This window comes from Athalia rosae, chromosome 1 (genome assembly GCF_917208135.1).
Source record: "Athalia rosae chromosome 1, iyAthRosa1.1, whole genome shotgun sequence".
Classification (NCBI taxonomy): domain Eukaryota; kingdom Metazoa; phylum Arthropoda; class Insecta; order Hymenoptera; family Athaliidae; genus Athalia; species Athalia rosae.
The window spans coordinates 14,767,214-14,787,725 of record NC_064026.1 but is presented as its reverse complement, the minus strand read 5'-3'; the positions used below and the strand labels follow the sequence as shown (position 1 = coordinate 14,787,725).

Sequence of the window (20,512 nt, the reverse complement as noted above, 5' to 3'; positions counted from 1 at the left end):
TATTCTATATACCTATTCGTTTATTTATTTTTGTACACATGTGTATAATATGGTTTGAGTCCTTTGGTGAAAGTAGGTGTGTGCTTCAACTAGGCAACTAGGTACGGTACACGAGACGCGTCATCGTTCGTTCTTTGACCGATCGTGAGACCTCGGTACAAGATACTACCGTACCGTATCGGATTCGGAATTTCTCTCGCGGATAGGACCCCTCGGTGATAAGACGGTGCTAATCAATTTTTCTACCACCCGAGATGATTTCGACTCGGGGGAAACACCAGAGTCGGGAATTATAAATTCAGACGATGCAACTATCCCGGAATCTGATTGGAATCGGTGAATTCCGAGTACGGCATCATTTACATGTTATTGAGTAACTTTTCTTTTCTCTTCTTTTTGTTTTATCATTCTCGATCGCGCTATACCAATTTCAGTTCACCGTACGACGAGGTAAATTGATTGACGCACACGGAAACTGAACGTCGAGTACCAGCGTCCTTGTTTCTGACTGTACAGCGAATAAGATCCTTTGTAGATGGATTTTTGCGTAGCCCTAAATTTGACAAAGAATATCCCAATGTAGAATATGATATTGGGAAAGAGTTGAACGAAACAATTCCGCGATATATTTTACATTTAGAAAATCCGCAAATTGATGCGATGTAGTCACATCTGATTTGTATCTTCACGGATATCGTATATATCGTAATTTGAGTAAGGTGCCCCCCGTAACCAAGTCCCTTAGACCCCCACCGTCCCGTCCGTTTGTGATACCGTCTTTAACGGCGATATCCGAGGGGAACTGGAAATCTGCAGAAGGAATCAAAAGTTACGTGTACGTGTAACAATCAGAAACTTATTGTCCGCAAGTTTGAAAACATTGTTACGGGTGAGCACCGACGTTTCTTTATGGGACTAGCGTTCCAGGTTCCTGCAACGTCGTTGTTGCAGCCTCCTGTCTTGCTTCTTCCGCTTGGTGCCACGTTCAAGGTCTTACTTGTTGGATTTTATCGCATATCTGTACATACGTACGCTATGGATGTACCTACCTACATTGTGTACGCACATACACCTGCATATATACAGCTCGCTACTCCCCGCCACGGTTAATGGTGAATTTGTACGAAGGTACCGCAATTGCCATGATGGCGCAACCAACCACCACGGTGTGTCGGGGAAGGTGAACGACCGATGGAGGTCGTTGACCCTACTCAGTGTCCCCCTCGTTCCCCTGCGTTTCGTCCCTTTGCCGGTACTCGACTCTTCCGGCACCGCGGAAACTTCTGAAAATTCAACGGTTGCGGAGATTCACCTTCGTTGCGGCTTTTCTCTCTTCAGTTTCTTATTTTTCTCCTTCACGTGGGTACGAGTACATGTCTTTCTGTTTTGCTTATTTTTTCTTCATTTTCTCTACTCGAGGCAGAGGGTAAAAGGAAAAAAGAAATATAAAGAGAGTCCAGAGTCGCGATGAACGCCGAGAACCACCGGCTTGGAAAGAGAATGAGAAAGAGGAATACTCTTCGTGGGTCAGTGTTTCGCCGCGTTCCGACGAAACGTTGATTCCCTGTTTTTTCTTTTGCTCGGTTCCGGCCCCTCTTTATTTCAATTTTACGACTTATTTTCATGCCCCCGAATACGTACTACTAATGGTTTTGTACGCGAGTAAACGATTCACTCTGTTCATCGACGTGACGACTATGTCACCCTTCGTTTTAGCGCGCTACTCACCTTTCAACCAAATTTCAACCGCTGAGGACCCACGAACATTTTTCACGATATTATTAATCCAAAGTAAAACGTTGCTTACACCTCGAGCGAGGGGCCATAAAAAACTTCTTTGAACTTCCGGAAAAAACCATTACGAAAACGGGAGGAAGACAAAAAATAATCATGACTTCCTCGGAGTAACTGCTTTTCACATTGGTTTAATCATCATTTCAGTTACAAGCAAAGAAAGCGCTATGGAAGTAATGTTTTTGATTCGAACAATGTAAATAGTTATTGATGCTATTTCGCGCCACCTCAATTATTTCATGATATGTCAATTACTTGTAAATGACTTACTCGTAAATAAATAGTTGTCACAATTTTGTCCTTTCATTTTTCTAGCAACTGTTTCGCAGCCAGCAACAAGCTGCGACACCGCAACAGATTCAACTTTTACAGCAACAACAGCAACAACAGCAGCAGCAATACTTGGCTGCATCTCAGGCACAACAACAACAACAGCAACAACAAAATTTCCCCACTGCCCCATACACTGTAATCAGTGGACAGGAGCCTTATGTTGGAGCATTGATTACTGGAGCAGCACCTGTCGTTCCCCAGTATTATGGAGTTGGACCTTGGGTATATCCCGCTGGCTTACTCCCGCAAGCTCCGCCACAGGCTGCTGCTCCTCCACCTCCAAGAAGACCCTTGACACCTTCTTCTGCTGCAGCGGCTGCAGTTGCTGCCCAGGATACAGCAAACAACTTGGCTCAAACGGTTAGTACCGAAACGCCCTCTCGTCATTGATCTGACTATGTTCATGAATATTCTCAGTCGATATGATGCTATTTAACAACCCTTGTGACAACGGTGACTGAGGAAATTATGCATATTTGGATATAAGATAGGTTCAAGGTGCATCAGTCATTTCAAAATGATGAGATCATCTTTTAATTGTTCATCCAGCTTGATTATGAGTAATTTTTAAAAGGTTTCACAGAGATCTGATTTTCAGGTTCAGGGCCAGTACCAGGTGATACCTGCTTATTATGATCAAAATGGATCCATAGTAATGGGAGGCGTTCGTGGGTTGGGGTCAGCTGCAACTCCGATGCGACTAGTTAGTCCCGCACCCGTTCTTGTCAACAGAGCACCGTCCCAACCTCAGCCAGGTCCTCCGGCACCACCACCACCGAGTCTATATTCTCAACCTACTCCAACGTCACACAGCAACGCTGCACCAGGAGAATGTCTAGGTGAGTAATGTAAAATTAACATTTGTCAAAAAAATTTGGCCTTTTGAAGAGGATATTGCAAAAAATCATTTCAGTATAAGCTTGTCAGCGAATGGCCTTCTAATGTTATGAACCAAAATGCACTCGATACACAACTGTACATAAGAGAACACAGCAAAGTCAGACAAATGCTTAACAAAACGATGCCAACAGACTTCCAGTTCTTACTGATCGAGAAAATCATTCGCCTTGGCTGAATGCAATAAAATAAGGGAAATATACATATTGGGTAGAATGCTATATCAAAAAGTCAGGTGACTTCGATATCGGACTCCGTACATATAAAAATCCTTTTCGCACAGGCCTAAATACTTACATATCATGCTGTCCTGTGTAATATTGGCAACATTACCCAAATTTCCTTCTCAACTGTCATTAGTAGCATGAGTCCAATTTGTTTCTATAACTACTCCCCTTTGTCAGTCATGATTTTTTCAACAACCAATCGGTTGCACAATCATCTTCATCTACTCTGAATTCATATACATAAAATTGGGTCAGTTTATCTTGCTTTAGTTGATCAGAAAAATGTTATTTTGTATATTCACCTCCAAGTTTTTTAATTTATATACAGAATGCCACATTTATAGTTACCCGCACTAACTTCCACAAATGTTAGTGTTTTGCAAATTATAAAACACGTCAGAATCCAAACCATATACAGTCTATTGTAATAACGAACAACCTGTAGATTAACCCATTGTTCATTCAGTGTGCATATTATGGACAGTGTTTGAGAATTCCTATCCATGCACTACGTGATGTAATGTTATCTTTGAAAACAAGATGAAACGTTCGAGATATATAGAGTGCTTTCTACCTAATTTTCATGACATGTTTCAAGTCACGTACAATGGTTATCCAGAATTTGATTGAAATGGAGAAGTAAACTGATCCACATGATAAATGAGAAGTAAGAGGTCGTACATCTATCGATCAGGTGGTCCAAATTTCTACTGGCTATTTTCATAAAGTACAGAGCACTCTTTTTACTATAGTAAGTGTATAGTCAGTGTTTTGAAGAAAAATTCATGTTCACTGTCCATGAGCAAGTGTGAAACAAACCACCGGTGTATATGTGTACATGCACATATGTATGTAAATACATATTGATACGTATGCCATGTTTTAACAATGTGCCTAGTGTATATGCGGTGCTAAATAGCTGAGCTAATAATGGGTAGAAGGTTAATAACATTGCTAATTAATTAGTAACTAAGAATGCGTGTGGTCTGGGGGCTTTTGGTGCAGGTCTGGCGTGCAGTGCGGCAGCTGCAGTGGTGCAGGCACAAGCAGTTGCGGTGCAACAAGCACAACAACAAGGCTCTGGATTAGCTGCTGGCTTAGCAGCACTAGGGTATGGCGGGTCCCCGCTAGGTGCACTTGGGTCTCCCGCCCAACTACAGACTACAGGTATGGCTGCATTTACAGACCGAAACGAATTAAGGCTGCATGGTAATTTGAATCGTACATCTGTACATGATCAATGTTTTACTCATACGTAAATCCAACTGTACATTTCCATTTATCCCTAATTATGTTATTGCATTTTTGTATGCCGAGCAGTTCTGTATGGTCAGATAAGAAAACTGTGATTTGTTCGCAGGATTAGGTCTGGGAGCCTCGTCCACCGGCAGGCGAGATTCATTTGATAGAAACACATCAGCCTTCAGTCCGAGTCTAGAATACAGCAGAGCCAAATGGCCGCAAAGCTATGGCGCGCTTGGTAATTATAAACGAATAACTTTACGGATAAGTCAGGGTTCCATAAAGATGAATATCGATAGTAGTGTGCAAATTTTATCTAGTGAAAGTATTTTACAACCGATTAACGTTCGAGACTATTTCTAGGAATTTTATAAATTCCTTCTATATTTGTCAAGAGTCAACAAAACCATTTCTAAAGAAGAGTAAACATTCCATTTAGAGAGTCAATTAATTACGGTATTACTTGAGTGTCAAAGATGTTGTACAATAACCAGCTATATTGATGATACTTGTGTAGGAACGGTAACGGCATCTCCGAGTCCCCTTGGGCTATCACTGACTCCGCCTCCAGCTCTGGGAGGATCATTGGGTGGATTAGTAGGTGGTGCAAGTCGTGTCTCTGCTGCTCCTGGTGCAGAGGCAAAGTTCCGAGCTAGTGCAGTTCCTCCTCTGACAGCTAATGGTGTTTTTGGATCCAGTAGCTCACTCTTTCCGAATCTTGTCGGAAAACCAGGTCGCAGCGGCGCGACCGGAGTTGGAGATAAGGGTGCTGGTGGACGGTCTCGTTTGCTCGAAGATTTCAGGAACAACCGGTATGAACTTTTTATCTCACATATTAACAGCTTGACTTGAGAATTTTAATTTTCATCCAAAATATGGATGGGACACAAGCTATGCGGAAATTCACGTTATTATCTTATCATGTTTCATCTGTATCGTTTCAGATTTCCAAGTCTACAGTTGCGTGATTTGGCCAACCACATAGTGGAATTCAGCCAAGATCAACATGGCTCAAGATTCATTCAGCAAAAACTAGAACGAGCTTCTGCTGCCGAAAAGCAACTAGTATTTCAGGAAATCTTAGCATCTGCCTATGGATTGATGACTGATGTTTTTGGAAACTATGTTATACAAAAATTCTTCGAATTTGGTACACCTGAACAAAAATCTACACTCGCCCAGAAGGTAAGTTATCGCGATTCCGATTTTTCGCTAGTAAAATCACAAATATATTTTTAACACGAGTGATGAAAAACTTTGCGTGTCAGCTGACGGTGTCGAATGATTGTTTAATGTATTCTGATGATGTTTCAAGATCGCAATGCAATAATTTGTTCACTACGTTACCATAAACACTAATTTAATCTGGTTTTCAGGTTCGCGGTCATGTTCTACCCCTAGCACTGCAAATGTATGGATGTCGAGTGATTCAAAAAGCTCTCGAATCAATCGGTCCTGAACAACAACAGGAAATAGTACGCGAGTTGGATGGTCATGTCCTGAAATGTGTGAAAGACCAAAATGGAAATCACGTTGTTCAGAAATGTATCGAATGTGTCGAACCTCGCGCTCTTCAGTTCGTTATCGGAGCATTTGCCGGCCAAGTATATTCGTTAAGCACTCATCCTTACGGCTGTAGAGTCATTCAACGTATACTGGAACATTGTACACCAGAACAAACCCAGGGAATCTTGCAGGAACTACATACTGCTACTGATCAACTTATTCAGGATCAGTACGGGAATTACGTTATTCAACACGTGCTCGGTTAGTTGAAATTTCTGTTATATGTATATGAGTAGGAAACGAAAAGAAATAAGAGGTTGAATTTATTAAGCTATTTTTACTACATTGTCGAATTACGACATATTTGTTCGTTGCTTGATAATTTTAATCAAAGTTAGTTCGATGTTTTTCAGAACATGGAAAACCGGAAGATAAAGCTCAGTTGATCGGAAGCGTCAGAGGAAAAGTGTTGGCACTATCTCAACATAAGTTTGCCAGTAATGTCGTTGAAAAGTGTGTGACTCATGCTACTAGGCAAGAGCGAGCCGTACTTATAGAAGAAGTTTGCGGCTTCAATGACAAGTAAGTTCCAACACCATAGCCATTCTTCGTAAAAAAAATACCCGAATAGTACACCAATCGGTTTCGAAACACCAGCATCAGACGGCCTGTGGTGTGAAAAATAAATTTTAATGGCAAACGTCACGTACAACAGTTACAGATATCTACTGTTTTATTTTTCAGTGCTTTGAATGTTATGATGAAAGATCAATACGCTAACTACGTGGTTCAAAAGATGATTGATGTAGCAGAACCTGCTCAACGCAAAGTCTTGATGCATAAAATAAGACCACATCTTGGGAGTCTCCGCAAGTATACATATGGAAAGCATATAATTGTAAAACTTGAGAAATTCTTTATGAAAACTGCATCTGCTATGGGTGTTACAAACCCGTCTAATACATCTGCCGGAGCCGGAGATCTCGGACCCATCGGCCCCCCAGCTTCCGCTGCCGGTTCAGTTTCAGCTCCAGCCCAACAACCTACTCAGGTTTTATAAATATGACACAAATTCTTCGCACATCCCAAACACAATTCATTACCCATCGAATACTATTTCGCTTCTGCAGTATTACAACTCAAAAATAGAAATGAATTTGTCACGCGTAAAGAGTTGACTGAATCATGATTGCGATTGAATATCAGTAGTTGCGGTTTACGAGTATTCTTTGTCTAATGAAAGATGTTTATTCTGATTTCAACGCGTTGCATATTTCTCATTTCCAAATCAACGCATATAGAAATGTTGATTGGATGTTGCTTTCCTTATCATGTATTACCCTTTGAGTGATATATCATCTTCCACGATTCGCAATTCACATTTCTATTTCTGAATTGTAACACCATAGCGACTTTTCGCAAGCAAAGTATGAGATCCAGTCTTTCTGATAGAATGAATAATATCGCTAAATAATTTATATCGTTTGAAGGTTTTTTGTGTGCTATTAGATTTTTGAGTATTAAGACTTGAGAATGTTTGCTTAGCAATTTCTGAATAATATTCGCATAATAGTTGACATTTTTTCTTCATAAAACAATTCAGTCACACTCGATTCGTTTGATGTGTTTTGATAAAAAAGGAATTTTTTGTTTGACACATACTGAAGCGCATTTTCGTGCAGTACAGAGAGGATGTACGTGTTTCGTATAGTATCCGAAATTGCCTTTATGAAATGCCAAAACGTTATTGCAAAGTACCGTAGGCTGTACGTTTTTGCAGAAAATTTAGTATTGCATTCATTATTCTATACAAAGATTGGCTGGATTCCACACGTTGAATGAACACCTCCTTTCCCTCACCCTCTTTCCTCTCCCCCCATGTTCAGGAGAAAAGTATTGAAGTAATCAAAGTAGTCCTTTTGAACGAAGCATGTGACTACTAACCACAGTTTCAGTCGGACTAATCGCAACTTCAAAGATCAAATTACGTGCAAACGTTATTCAAAATGACTATTCAGATTATGTCAAAAAAGATAGAAGTCGATTTCACTGGATGTGACTCAACCTCGATAGCAAGTTGAAATGTCTAGACAGCTAGGGTAGACCTTAGCGCTGCATGCAATTATCAATGTGAGCGATGGGTAGAGTATAACATGAGAATGCTGTGCCCACATGAGCGTAGTATTATTGTTATTCTGATGCGCGATTTAAAAAATACCCATTGATTGATTTGACAGAGAAGACAATTCAATAGGATAGAGTCAGCTGTTCTTTAAAACTAGCATAGCGTTTGACATGGGAGTGAAGTTGAGCACCCCTGACATGACCTGACCCCGACCTGAACTGACCTTTACTGACCTGACCTTTGACCTGACCCCACTTAAATATTTATATACATATATATGATAATTCCGCCATTAATTATTTTTTTTCATCACTTGAAGTAAACACAAAAAAAAAGATTAGAACAAAGAGAACAAGAAAAGATTGAGAAAAATAACATAACATTTTGAAGGCGAAAAAAAGCCACGGAATATTCAGAAATTTTCAGCACTGTTTTACTTCCTTTTTTTTCTTCGAGTCAAAAACATGGTAGTAGCCGAATTTTGTAAATTGTGATATAAATAATTAACGAATGTGTATAGGTAATACCCCTCGCGAAGAAACCGTAAATTCAGTAATTATTTTATTTCATCCCATTTTTAACGGACTCTGTGAATATTGTGTATTATAATAATTACTAATTAATTAAATTTAAATATGATTTATGTTCTAATGTCAAACTTCTTCTACCCAATTGTAAAAATAAGAAATTTTGACCAAGAGACGCTCTCAGCATAAAGCAATACTGCTTTCCCACTTTCTCCCCTCTGCCCCAAACATAACTCGAAACCCATCCATCGTTCGTGGTATATTTGAATATAATTGAATTTACTTGTATATTGTATAAATGGAAACGTTCGCAAAATCAACAATTCAGCTCGCACAACGTGTGTGTACTTCCCTCATCCCTTATTCCGAGTGTATTATATGACTATGTGCACGGCTCGAAATGCTCTTCTATAGTTGAAATTGAAAAGTGAAAGAAAATGAGTCACCAAGTTAACTGGGAAAAACTGTAATTTCAATTTCTGGAAATATTTCATTTATAAAAAAAAGGAAAAAAAAAACATTGTCTCTATTGGAATTTGATGAATGGATGAATGTCGGGTAGTTTCTGTTGAGGGTGAATTTTGTTCGTGTAGTATCATTTTGTCATCGAATCATTTTAGAGGACAAGTCTTTTCAATACAATGCATAATCATCGCATTATGCGGCTATAAGTTATGCAATACACTTAAACGTACGTGTATTGGCAACTGAATCTCAGTGTGTTCTTATAACTTCATAATCGATTTTGTATTCGAAATAAAGCGTAGAATTGCTGTTAATTATTTGGTATTAAATTTTTGCATTGAAAAAAATTCTCTTCAATTTTACAGAAATACAAGACATACGTCGATTCTTTTAGGTGATAAAATATTTCTAGTTTATTACCAATAGAGACAGAGTTGTCGAAAAAAACCCAAGTGAGTTGCGCCTACTGTAAAATGTAAGATATTTCATTTATATAAATATAAAATAAATAATGATAAAATAAAAAAAAAAGGCCAACGACTCAATGCACCAGAACTTTGTATAAAAAGAAAAGGGAAAAAATCACGAATTTCTTTGTAAGATATTGTAAATAACAATTAATTCATGAAATTGAGAATATCTCAGGTACCTTCTCTCCTGTCGGAGGAATAACGACTGGCTATCTATATTGAAAAAAAAAAATACTATAATAAAACTAATGAATGCAAGTCATGTAAAATCAGCAAGTGGACTAGTAGCCGGAAGACGGTACTTATTAAGTTAGAGGTAAAGCTTAGACATCATATAAAAATCTTTCAATTTTTCAACATACCGTCTACTTATCCATTGAAAGATCCCAGTTAATATTTCACCAAGAGGGCATTTCGAGAACCGCGCATAAACGAATTTGACGTCACACACCACAACCGGACTGACAGACATTCCAGCCACCCTTCGTTGACAGGATTAACACACGAATTATAAATATTAAATGAACATATATATAGTATAAGGAATACAGTTCCTTCATTTGTAAATCACGCGTCATCTGTAAATTAAAAAAAACGCATTTTTTATCGCATTATTATCTCGTCGGAGTAAACCAACTGAAAATCGAACGCAAAATCTCTCTCATGTCTTATTACTAAGTATATTATTATTATTATGTTATAAATATTATTTCATTAATGCCTCCTTCTATTGTTTATTCATTATTACTATTACTAATCACTAGGAATATATATATATATATACATATACATAAGCAAGCCCACTACATAACACTTTATAAATATGATAATATAGACACCCTGACCTTACTTAATGTTTAGTATGAACGTTAGTGGAACATTAATATCTAATTGCTATGTCTTTATCTACTTAAGCTCCTTCAAATTACTAACAATTTTGAGTATAAATAGTGTAAATTTTTTATATAGAGTGAAAAAAAAATTTTTGGCCATTACCCTAACAGAGGCATGGCCATGTATAAAAACTGCATTTAATACACAGCCTTTCAATCCATCAATTTCTTCATTATTTTATGCCTGATTTGCAATGTTACATCACGTAACAAGAAATCCTCTGCAGTTTGATGCATTCTTTCGATAACTTGATCAATTTTAGTTACGTTATTCAAAATACTCTGCATTATTTGAAAATGTTTCCAATCGTTCTGAGACCTGGACGTCAGCCTGATTAAACTTCAATAACATTATCACGTAATAAAAGTGTTTGGCAATCGAAATTCCATAGCTTCATTCAACCAAGGATAATCAATGAGATAGCGTAGTCATCTGATCCTCGAATGGAACCATAAGTCATTATCTATTTTGACTTTGTGGCGTCGTTACTAAGGCTACAAACATTAATTCTGATTTGTGATTAGATATTCACATTACAAAAATAATTCAGAGCATCGATTCTTGTAACTTGTGAATCAGGCATCATTTTTCTGGTGTTAAGCTTTCACTAATGTCAATGAACCATGAAATTATTTGTATTGAAAATGATGATTCGATTAAAGCTAGGCAAAATTTATTATAACATAAATTACTAGTTGAATTTGCTGTATTGTAGTCAGCTGTGTCGACATACCTTGACTCTCTTAATACGGAGATAGGCGCCTTTGTGTGAAGTAATTGTTCGCTGTATAGTTTATAAATTATGTGTAAAACGAAATATTGAAATTCACATACTCAGTTGGTTTTTTGCCCAGTGATTCCCATATGACGCGTATCGTCTTTATGTCAGTCAGTTAGATACTGAAAAACTTCTTGTACATTCTCACTATAAAGTCGAACGCATTTCACTTACAATTGCAAATATAAAATCATTGATTCTTCTGCAAGGGGCTTCGCATTTATTAAATGAAATTGTCTTAATATTTTGCTTTTAAATTTTTACCAAATTTTTAACTATAAAAAATCAATTTGACTGATGAAATTCTTCTTATGGCATATTAATAACGCGGCATTAGTCAAGCAATGGTTGTGAGAAAAATCTTCGAGTATTATGTATTATTCTCAGGCTGTATGTATGCCAATTTCTTATGCAAGCAGTGCTTTGCCGATTCATGGCCGCAAGGCTTTTTTTAGTGTAGAGACTTCCTGTGTTGAGATGTGACAGGGCAGTTTCAGAAAATGAAGTTGAAGGCTCTCTTCGTTAATAAATATGGTGCCTCGCTTTGCACAAGTTATTGATGTTATTTTTTTTTTTCGTTTTTTTTTCACCATGCCAGATACAGGATTCATAAAAAAAATACATACTTTTTGCGAACCCTCGAATGTAGCGGGTGCTCTCATCTCAAAGAGTCGCATACTCTTACATAACACTTTGAAATATTGAGTAAAATATAAATACTAATTATATATATGGATATGTAGATATGGATATCTATATATGTATGTATCTATATATCTATACCTAACTTTAATCTATCGATATGATATAAGTACTATTTAAATATTGTAACAATTGTATATGATTTTACTACACGCTAATTGTATTATAAAAGATCTGCGACCTCCCACTTGTAGACACCCACTGGTCTGTCTGCCATGGCGTTGGACTCAGTTATAAAAAAAGTTTTTTCTTTTTTTTTTTAAATCTTGAAAGTATGGGAATGGTGCGCCCTGATGTTAAGACTGATGTACAGTAGCGCGCTATTCTCTTAATCACATATTCCAATACACAACATATAAATGAACTCTTAGAGCTAATCAATAACAGTACTGGTTCACTCTATGCTGCTAATTAAACTGTAGTTGCTGTCTCTCGAAACTACATGTCAAAATACATTGTGTATACGGTTAATAGCGAGGTAACTATAATTCTTCAAAACGAAAAAGATCATGTGCAAAAATTTGATTGCAAAATCTTCCAATGATATTGTTGTGTTTGGCAACTGAAAAGCAATTGATAAAAATAGTGTTTCGGACAACTTGTACAGATTGTGTTCCGCTAAACATACATAACTTTTTCAAAAGTCAATTACATTTTTGAATTTGTTATTTCGAGCGACAAGCATACTGGTTGTAAGTTTAGCGGCGCGTAATTATGAACCAGGAATGTTTAATGTATGATCGAGAGAAGCAGTATATTTGAAATAGTAACTAAATAAATAAGTGGGATGGACAGGTATATGGAAAATTGCATAACTTGTATATTAGTGTATAGTATGTAGAAAGATGAAATAGCCACAAAAATCATTTTCGACAATGTTTTTTACAACAGGCAGAGCAGTGTGAGTAGATATGTTATTGTCACAATTCAAAAAAAAAAAAAAAAAGAAACAAAAAAACAAGCAATCAAAGGCAGTTCATAATGTACTAGCGAAGTTTTTCACTCACCTGGTATAGGTCTGGAGGTTTTAAATTTAGCCCAATAAAAGTCAATGTCCGAGCATATAGAAAATATGGATCTAAAACATGAACATTTTTACATGATCAAAGAGCGAAGCAATCCCTTAATGGACAATAATTGAGTTTATTCGATCCGTTCTTTTTTTTATTTTATTGAGTTTTCGTTTCCTTGTTTTTGACACCAACTAATAGATGCGTGTCTCATAAGAGAAGAGTGTTGAATACAGTACTATTAATACGGTATGATGCATTTCACAATTGACGGATAAAGTTATAAGTACAATTGCATCATCCTCGTCGCGAACTTGTGAAGAAAGTTTTTTCAAACATCAAATGCACGGTGTAATTAACACACGTAAAATATTAAATTCCCTCGAACATTTGTTATTGGTTGAATCTAACAATTTACGAGTGCCTAGCACATTTCATGAATAAATTTCGTTGACTGATTGTACATGAATCGACATTCATATCTACGTTTCGATAATATTGATATTCAACATTGTTTTCCTGTGTGTTCTTTTATAATCGTAGAGCTCAGATTTATTTGAATTGCATTTCACTTGTTAGTCTGTCATGAGTGTCAGGTATTTTTAGTGTTACTTAGCAGCCAAACTTAGACATACTTTTCACATTGCGCTTTTTGCGCGTCCAATAATCGAATATTATTTTCAGTTTATTTTATTTATTCTTTTTTTTTTCTATTCCGATAGAGTTCCAACTGCATTTTACACAGATGATTAGATGAAATTACTGTCTATCGAGTTCTTAGAGTTATTTAGTGCAGGCTTCACGTAAGCCATATGAAAAACCACATTTGATAATTGATGAAGTTATAAATAATCCATTAATCAAGTTACAAATACTTCGGTATAGTCATAAATAATGTTTGTTTTTACTACGAGAGCAGATTACGATGTAGATGCAGTTATAATTAATCATTATAATTTTTAGTTGTATCGTTTAATATCGCTTTAGTTTTGTTTTTTGTACGCAATGATTAACTATCTTAGATCTTATTTATTGTCAATCCTACCATTTAACTCAAAACTTAATTGCACGTAAGATAATTTGGGTTGGGAAACCTTAAAGAGGACGTTGCTATGAATATACTATAAATAACCATGATATTCGAGATTGTTTTTTCATTTTTTCTCATCCCTGCTATAGTTTATGAGAGCATTTTTTTGTGACAATATTTAAATCAATTCTTCTGACTGTTCAAAGAAACCTTTCTTTTTTGTTAATGTGATTATGAATATTGGATTGAATTGTACTCCCCGGGTATGAGAGTCGCATGCAAAAGTATTAGTGGACAGAGAAGACTTGCCGTTCTAAGAAAAATTTCAAGCAGTTAATGAATTGCCAAGGTCTATTACATATTGAAATTCGTGAGACGATTCTCAATACGTCGGACATTTCGTATATCCATAGAAACGTTTCTGGAATTCTCTTAGAGTCAAACAACGCAAATAGTTGTGCCGATCTGTTTTGATTTTATACAGCATATTTCATTCATAGCTACATAACACGCTCCACACACAGATATATACACATAAGCATTTTAAAAAATGGTAATGAATTACGGTAGTCCTAAATGTAACATGTATATGATGGCTGTACAAATGTAACATTTTTTTCCATTGTGTATGATGAAGTTTTGGAGGTAAAAAAAAAAAACTAAAATACAAAAAAAAAATAATAAAATAAAAGTAACGGAATAGTTGGGAAAAAGACGCATGTGCGATGATCGATATTGTTTCGACGATACATCGGTCAATTGATGTACCCGCAAGTGATTTACCAATAAATATAATTACTCTTAATTATTAACGAAATACCATTTCTGTAATAACATTATGATATAAAACCATACATTGAATGGGAATCACCCAGAGCTTTGGCTTTCATCTCTCACCTTTTTCCTTGTAATGTTGTGGCTTGTTCATTCTAATCCATGTTACGGTGGAGTCTTGTTTCATAACTAAGAATGGAATAGATTTTCAGATTCGCCGATCACCAATTCACGTATTAATCACCCACTTGTTAGCTTTATTTGTAAATATAATTAACAGGTGTTTTGGTTATTACTTGAACTTATATGTTCATAAGTAATTGTTACTAACAAAACAGGAAAAGTCGTCACGGTTAATTTGTTGAATCAAGATTTATTATTTCAACTTTCTATAACAATGATCTGTTGTACCGTGAAATTCAGAAAATTTCCGTACATTTTGATCTCCATTTTTGGCGCGTAGAGAAAAATATACACCGACCTTAGATACAAGTTTTCGAAATACTTTCATATAATACAATGAAACGTTGATGCCTTAGAAGTATTCAAATAATGGTAATGTATATCGTCAGCGGCTTATCCAATTAACTTTTTTAGTAACAAATTGGTAAGTGTGCAGTCAAGGAATAGAAGCATTTCAGTACATACAGACCTCAATACACGCCGTTAGATGTTCTTAATTACAGCCATACGGAAATATAAAAAGCTATTCACTTTCTTCCTTGGAACGTTCCCGCTCTGATCTACGAGATTTCTTCTTACGCCTGGTAGGACTTCGTGACCTTGACTTGTGTCGGCGAGTACGCGATCTTGACCGGTGCCTGTGCCTGCTGAGAGTAATTTATATCATTATTAATGCCTAGACTATGAACACAATTTCATTAACAAATGTGGCTTTTCAAAGATGAATGAGAATAGAAATTTTCATCACTTACCTGTCTTTGTGACGATGCTGAGATCTCGACCTATCTCTATCCCTCTCATCTTCTTTAGCGACAGATTCTGTATCTCTTTCTCTGGTCCGATCTCTCGGGGCAGACTCTCGATCTCTATCTCTATCACGTTCTCTATCTCTTTCTCGTACCACAGGATCTCTATCACGTGCAACGGAATCGCGGTCCCTATCTCGTTCTCTTCCTTCCCTGGGCTCTCTGGGAGGCAGTAGGGTTGGAATTGATATTGGCGGAACCATTGTAGGTATAGTTTTTGGTCCAGCATCTTTGTCTTCCTCACTTTCTGTCAATGGAATTGCAAGATTGGTTGGCTGCCATGTCTGAAAAAACGAAATGTTCTCTAACGGCTTCTCCAACATTATGCACTTGATTCTTTTCTATCTTCAACTAATGCATCTTACCGGGTCGTTTCCCCATTGGCTGTCCTGCGTGGGTTCGTAGCTCTGATAATAGGGATCTGTTTCTGGCATATAAAAGGGCGGTGGTTCCCCAGCATAACCTGGTGGAGGCATGTCAAACGGAGGTGGCATTCCTGCTCCAGGAGGTGGGACGCTCATATCGGGGAACCCCGGTTTCCTAGAGTATTCTCTTCTGTCGGCAGTCATTACTTGAATCACGTTTTCTTTGGGTGGGGATTTGTCTAAATTTCTTCTAGAAGCCAGGCCAGAACTTCCAATTACATCTATAGTCCCTGCCATTTTTCGGCCAGGGGGTGGACCCGCTCTTTTCGGACCCATGATACCTGAATACTTACTATTATCATTAGTAATTGCTACTTGAGGTACTCGCATACCACCCCCTGGATTATTAGCTCCACCACCAGCGTTCAAGATTAATCCAACACCAGATTCACTTCTCATTCGCTTTTGTCTTTCACAGTATGCTCTCCACGTTTCTTCATTAAAACCATAGTTAAAATAATCTGTTATATCAGCTCCCGGCTGTCTCCAGGGCTTATCTTCTAGTTGGTCTAGGTTGAATTCATGTGCTGGCATTCCATTTATAACTCCAATTGTTTCAAATTCATCAATGCTGAATTTTCCTGGCTGCTTATTCAGTTTATCTGGTACACCAGTTGCTGATCCAAGCAGCCCACCTCTTTTGATATTTAAACTGCTGTATGCAGGGGTGGATTTGATATCTCCAATAACGACGTGAACGTCGTCATCTGAGTCAGAATCAGTGGCTGCGTCACCATCTTCTTGACCTGATACTTCTTTCGTGCCATTCTCATTGCTTTCTAGCTCACTGGGCGTTATTTCTGGTTCCAATGGTACTGACTGCTCGTCGTCCAAAGGACCTGCGTGCTCGGATTCCTACAATAAACCATGTAATATCAAATTAATACAACAATGTATATATAAACATTACTTCAGTGTGCATGAATTTGATGTAAGATTACAGTGAGGAACCAAGTGAATACGTCTATGCTAAGCAAATAGAATTAACCTATAATTGACAAACTCTGGTAGTAACGAATACAAAGGATATACGGTGTGATGGGTTACAAGAAATAAACTACCGAATTCGTTTCATTGCGAGTAGAGTAATTTCGTAGTCATTAGGCGTTCAGAAAATGAAATGAGCGAAGGGAAACTAATAATTACAACTCAAGATTTAGGTTAGAGTTAGGAGATCTACTTACACCCGGTGGTTCTTCGGTGAAAGGTAATTGTTCGGACAAAGGCAACGGATCTTCTTGAGTGTCGGAAGCTCCATCATTTTCTGTATTTGCCAATTCCGGAACAGCAGTGGAAGCTTCTTTTCCGTCAACTGAATCACCATATAACCACTGATCCTCACTCTCATCCGCCATTTTTACAATTCTCGTTTAGCAGTGGCCGCTGCCATGATGTCAACAAGCCACTACGACAATAAAATTCCATCCTAAATCTCTCCAAAATTATTAATAGACTGTCTCTCATGATATACAAATTGAAACATTTTTGAATTCCCTTAATTTTGTACTCATAATCATACCAGTGTGCTTTATAGCTCATGATATCATGACTCATAATATTCATGTTGAATCGTATTCATACCGGACATTACAACCAGACATATTTGTTTGCGATCAGTTCCTGCTTCTTTTAGCCCGCTAGCAAGATGGGTGAGTGCCTACTTTTTCCGAAGCAGACCTTAATCAAAATGCATCTATCGCTAAATTTGTCTCTTTGAAACTGCAAAACCGATTTATCGTTTCTAAAGACCTTCATTTACGAGCCCCAATAATTATTTGCGTTCAATATCGGTTATAGTTCATGAAATAATCTATTGCTGTCTGACGCTGCCAAAGTGTTGTGATAGTTTAACATGTGATTTTGATGGGAATATCTCAATTCAGTGTTATTATTCGACACTGTCGCTGTTCGTCAAGTGTATTCAGGCCTCCTTTAATGTTATTGTTTGGTCATTCTGGAACGGTTAGATTTGTATTTCTACATTTGTCGTAAGAGCTAAAATTGGAGCCTCATAACCTCACTGGTTCGCGTATTTGGATTAATTTGTGTCGGCATAACAGTTGAAATTAATCAAGTTCCTTTGTTATCCCTAAGGTATATCCCGAGATCATTGGCATAAGAGACGTGCTACTGGAGGCAAAAGGAAGCCTCTGCGTAAGAAGAGGAAGTTCGAGTTAGGACGTCCTGCTGCAAACACCAAACTTGGTCCTCAGCGTATACACACTGTGAGTTCTTTTTATTACTGTACAATGCTATTGCCTTGAGCATGCGGGCATTTGAATTGGAGGTAATGAGTTTACTCAATTCCCACAAGTTACTTGTTGAAAATGCATTGCCACATCTCAAAAAACCAGTAAGGATTATTTCTTTTAGGGTAGAACCGGATGGACATGTTCAATGTCATATCATGTCCAATAAATTGTTCATAAATCTGAATTACCATATCATTTTTGTTGTTTGGTTAAAAAATACAGCATAAATACTTATGAATTTTTTGTGGTATCACCTAAAATATGATGAGAAAATTGCTTGTCTGAGTGCCATGAGGACACGCTCAAATTCCACAGCGTTCTGAAGATATCTATTATCCAAGATAAATTTCTTACTGTGTTCCACAAGATCCAAAATCTGAACTGTTGTTTATAAGGTTCGTACCCGAGGAGGAAACAAGAAGTTCAGAGCACTCCGTTTGGATACCGGCAACTTCTCATGGGGATCAGAAGGCTCCACCCGCAAAACCCGTATTATTGATGTTGTATACAATGCTTCCAACAACGAGCTTGTACGTACCAAAACTCTCGTCAAGAATGCCATTGTCACCATCGACGCCACTCCATTCCGTCAATGGTACGAGTCGCATTATGTTCTACCACTGGGACGTAAACGAGGAGCTAAGCTGGTATGTATTTTTTAATAGCCTTCTGTGAGAGAAATCCTGAAGTTATTAGCACTTTGCCAATCTTGTTGAATAATACACATTACATCATTTGATTACCATTGGTCAAGTATTTCGTGAAGAAAACGTTACGTTATGTGATGTTATTTGTTCAGATCTGAATTAAATTACTAAAAATAAGAAAAACTATCCACTGCATTGCGTCGTGTTTATATTATTCACATTTACCGTTTCTGCATCTAGAATGCAATTTAATTTCATCAGCGAGTAACATATGTAAAGAATTTTTGAACACGCAGCTCAAACTTGGGACTAAGAACTTACCTATTTATTTACAGACAGAAGCAGAAGAAGAAATTCTGAATAAGAAACGATCAAAGAAGACGGAACTAAAGTACAAGGCAAGACAACGTTTTGCCAAAGTAGAACCTGCACTTGAAGAACAATTCGCAACTGGGCGTGTTCTTGGTGAGTGAATTAGTTTTTTTTTGTTTTCATTTGTCAACTGCATGATGATGCTATTGGTCATTTTTTGTGAAATTACCAAGAGATTATTAAAACAACCATGTCCGATCCAAAAGTCGGCTTTTTATCAACGAGCTGATATGATGATCACCTTACCTACTCTGAGTGTTTATGATGGCTAATACACTCTTTTCTGAGGAAAATACCAAAATCCTGTAGAAAACTGAGTATTTGGCGGCCATAATAATAATTGTAATCGTAAATTGTTCACAGCTTGCGTGGCCAGCAGACCCGGACAATGTGGAAGAGCCGATGGCTACATTCTGGAAGGCAAAGAACTCGAGTTCTACATGAGAAAGATTAAGAGTAAGAAGGCAAAGTAAGCTTGTAACCATCCACAAGTGAATAAAACATTATACAAAAAATAAACAAGCGATTGTTAATTTATTTAACGTTCCCATTACTCCGGGGCTCACGCACCGGAGACGTTCTGCTACCTACTTACCCTATGTGTTTCGGATGACTAAAATTGATCCAATCACGTTCTGCGACCTACTAGCACACGGATACCGTTATTCGTGCTGTTTTTCCTTACTTTGATTTCTGGAGTTCCCCGAAAAATGTCAAGTGAGGGTTACATTGTCGGATGTATGTATAATGCCGAGATTGAATTTTGCCTGATATCAGGTGACCTGTAGGGCAAAAGTAGCTGGAAAACCCCGAATCTTATTCCATTTTACTAATTTTTTTTACGATGCGAGCCACCCCGTTATTTGCCCCAGTTTGCTTGGGGTTTTGCTTTTATGTTAAAATCCATAATTCCGAAACCGATTCCAGCAGTCCGCGTCTCCGTTGTTTCATAATTCTCCGTGGTACGGCGTTATTTCCTAGTCGAATTATCCAGTGAGATGATTGCAATGCAATTGCGAATTTGCAAATTAAGTTTGCTATACCCCAAGGCAA

General features: G+C 37.4%; 3 protein-coding genes across 9 annotated transcripts in view; 2 read left to right on the top strand and 1 right to left on the bottom strand.

Moving 5' to 3' along the window:
* Nucleotides 1–14,805, top strand: part of LOC105690577 (maternal protein pumilio) — a 65,423-nt gene extending 50,618 nt beyond the window's left edge. For 3 of the 6 annotated variants that reach the window (XM_048660138.1, XM_048660137.1, XM_048660140.1), the window contains 9 exons: nucleotides 2,110–2,487; nucleotides 2,726–2,966; nucleotides 4,257–4,418; nucleotides 4,612–4,731; nucleotides 5,011–5,305; nucleotides 5,438–5,678; nucleotides 5,870–6,260; nucleotides 6,398–6,581; nucleotides 6,744–14,805. In XM_048660138.1, coding sequence (XP_048516095.1) covers nucleotides 2,110–2,487; nucleotides 2,726–2,966; nucleotides 4,257–4,418; nucleotides 4,612–4,731; nucleotides 5,011–5,305; nucleotides 5,438–5,678; nucleotides 5,870–6,260; nucleotides 6,398–6,581; nucleotides 6,744–7,059 — 2,328 coding nt within the window. In that variant the 3' untranslated portion in view covers nucleotides 7,060–14,805. The remainder of the gene's footprint in view (nucleotides 1–2,109; nucleotides 2,488–2,725; nucleotides 2,967–4,256; nucleotides 4,419–4,611; nucleotides 4,732–5,010; nucleotides 5,306–5,437; nucleotides 5,679–5,869; nucleotides 6,261–6,397; nucleotides 6,582–6,743) is intronic. The other 3 variants (XM_012408492.3, XM_020855065.2, XM_048660139.1) reach the window with 2 other exon arrangements.
* Nucleotides 14,628–17,574, bottom strand: LOC105690501 (pre-mRNA 3'-end-processing factor FIP1). Of its 2 annotated transcripts, none has more exons than XM_012408296.3 (4): nucleotides 17,373–17,574; nucleotides 16,129–17,043; nucleotides 15,710–16,047; nucleotides 14,628–15,601 (listed from the first exon to the last, which is right to left on the bottom strand). In XM_012408296.3, exons 1-4 carry the CDS (start codon nucleotides 17,541–17,543, stop codon nucleotides 15,481–15,483), a joined length of 1,545 nt encoding a protein of 514 aa, XP_012263719.2. In that variant the 5' UTR covers nucleotides 17,544–17,574; the 3' UTR covers nucleotides 14,628–15,480. The 2 variants fall into 2 exon arrangements, with proteins under 2 accessions (XP_012263719.2, XP_012263718.2); XM_012408295.3 differs by having other exon boundaries at nucleotides 14,628–15,604; nucleotides 17,373–17,573.
* Nucleotides 17,575–17,813: 239 nt separating this feature from the next.
* Nucleotides 17,814–19,978, top strand: LOC105690490 (40S ribosomal protein S8). The gene is made up of 5 exons (XM_012408278.3): nucleotides 17,814–17,837; nucleotides 18,283–18,413; nucleotides 18,836–19,087; nucleotides 19,423–19,552; nucleotides 19,823–19,978. Exons 1-5 carry the CDS (start codon nucleotides 17,834–17,836, stop codon nucleotides 19,930–19,932), a joined length of 627 nt encoding a protein of 208 aa, XP_012263701.1. The 5' UTR covers nucleotides 17,814–17,833; the 3' UTR covers nucleotides 19,933–19,978.
* Nucleotides 19,979–20,512: the final 534 nt, after the last annotated feature.

What these genes read in the sequence shown, in the direction of transcription:
- LOC105690501 (XM_012408295.3), bottom strand. Translation starts at nt 17,543, where the DNA reads ATGGCGGATGAGAGTGAGGATCAGTGGTTATATGGTGATTCAGTTGAC. An exon ending in TCACCGAAGAACCACCGGGT is followed by an intron (nt 17,044 to 17,372) that starts GTAAGTAGATCT and finishes GGTTTATTGTAG; the next exon opens with GAATCCGAGCACGCAGGTCC. An exon ending in CAGCATCGTCACAAAGACAG is followed by an intron (nt 15,605 to 15,709) that starts GTAAGTGATGAA and finishes AATTACTCTCAG; the next exon opens with CAGGCACAGGCACCGGTCAA.
- LOC105690490 (XM_012408278.3), top strand. An exon ending in GTAAACGAGGAGCTAAGCTG is followed by an intron (nt 19,088 to 19,422) that starts GTATGTATTTTT and finishes ATTTATTTACAG; the next exon opens with ACAGAAGCAGAAGAAGAAAT. An exon ending in CGCAACTGGGCGTGTTCTTG is followed by an intron (nt 19,553 to 19,822) that starts GTGAGTGAATTA and finishes AATTGTTCACAG; the next exon opens with CTTGCGTGGCCAGCAGACCC.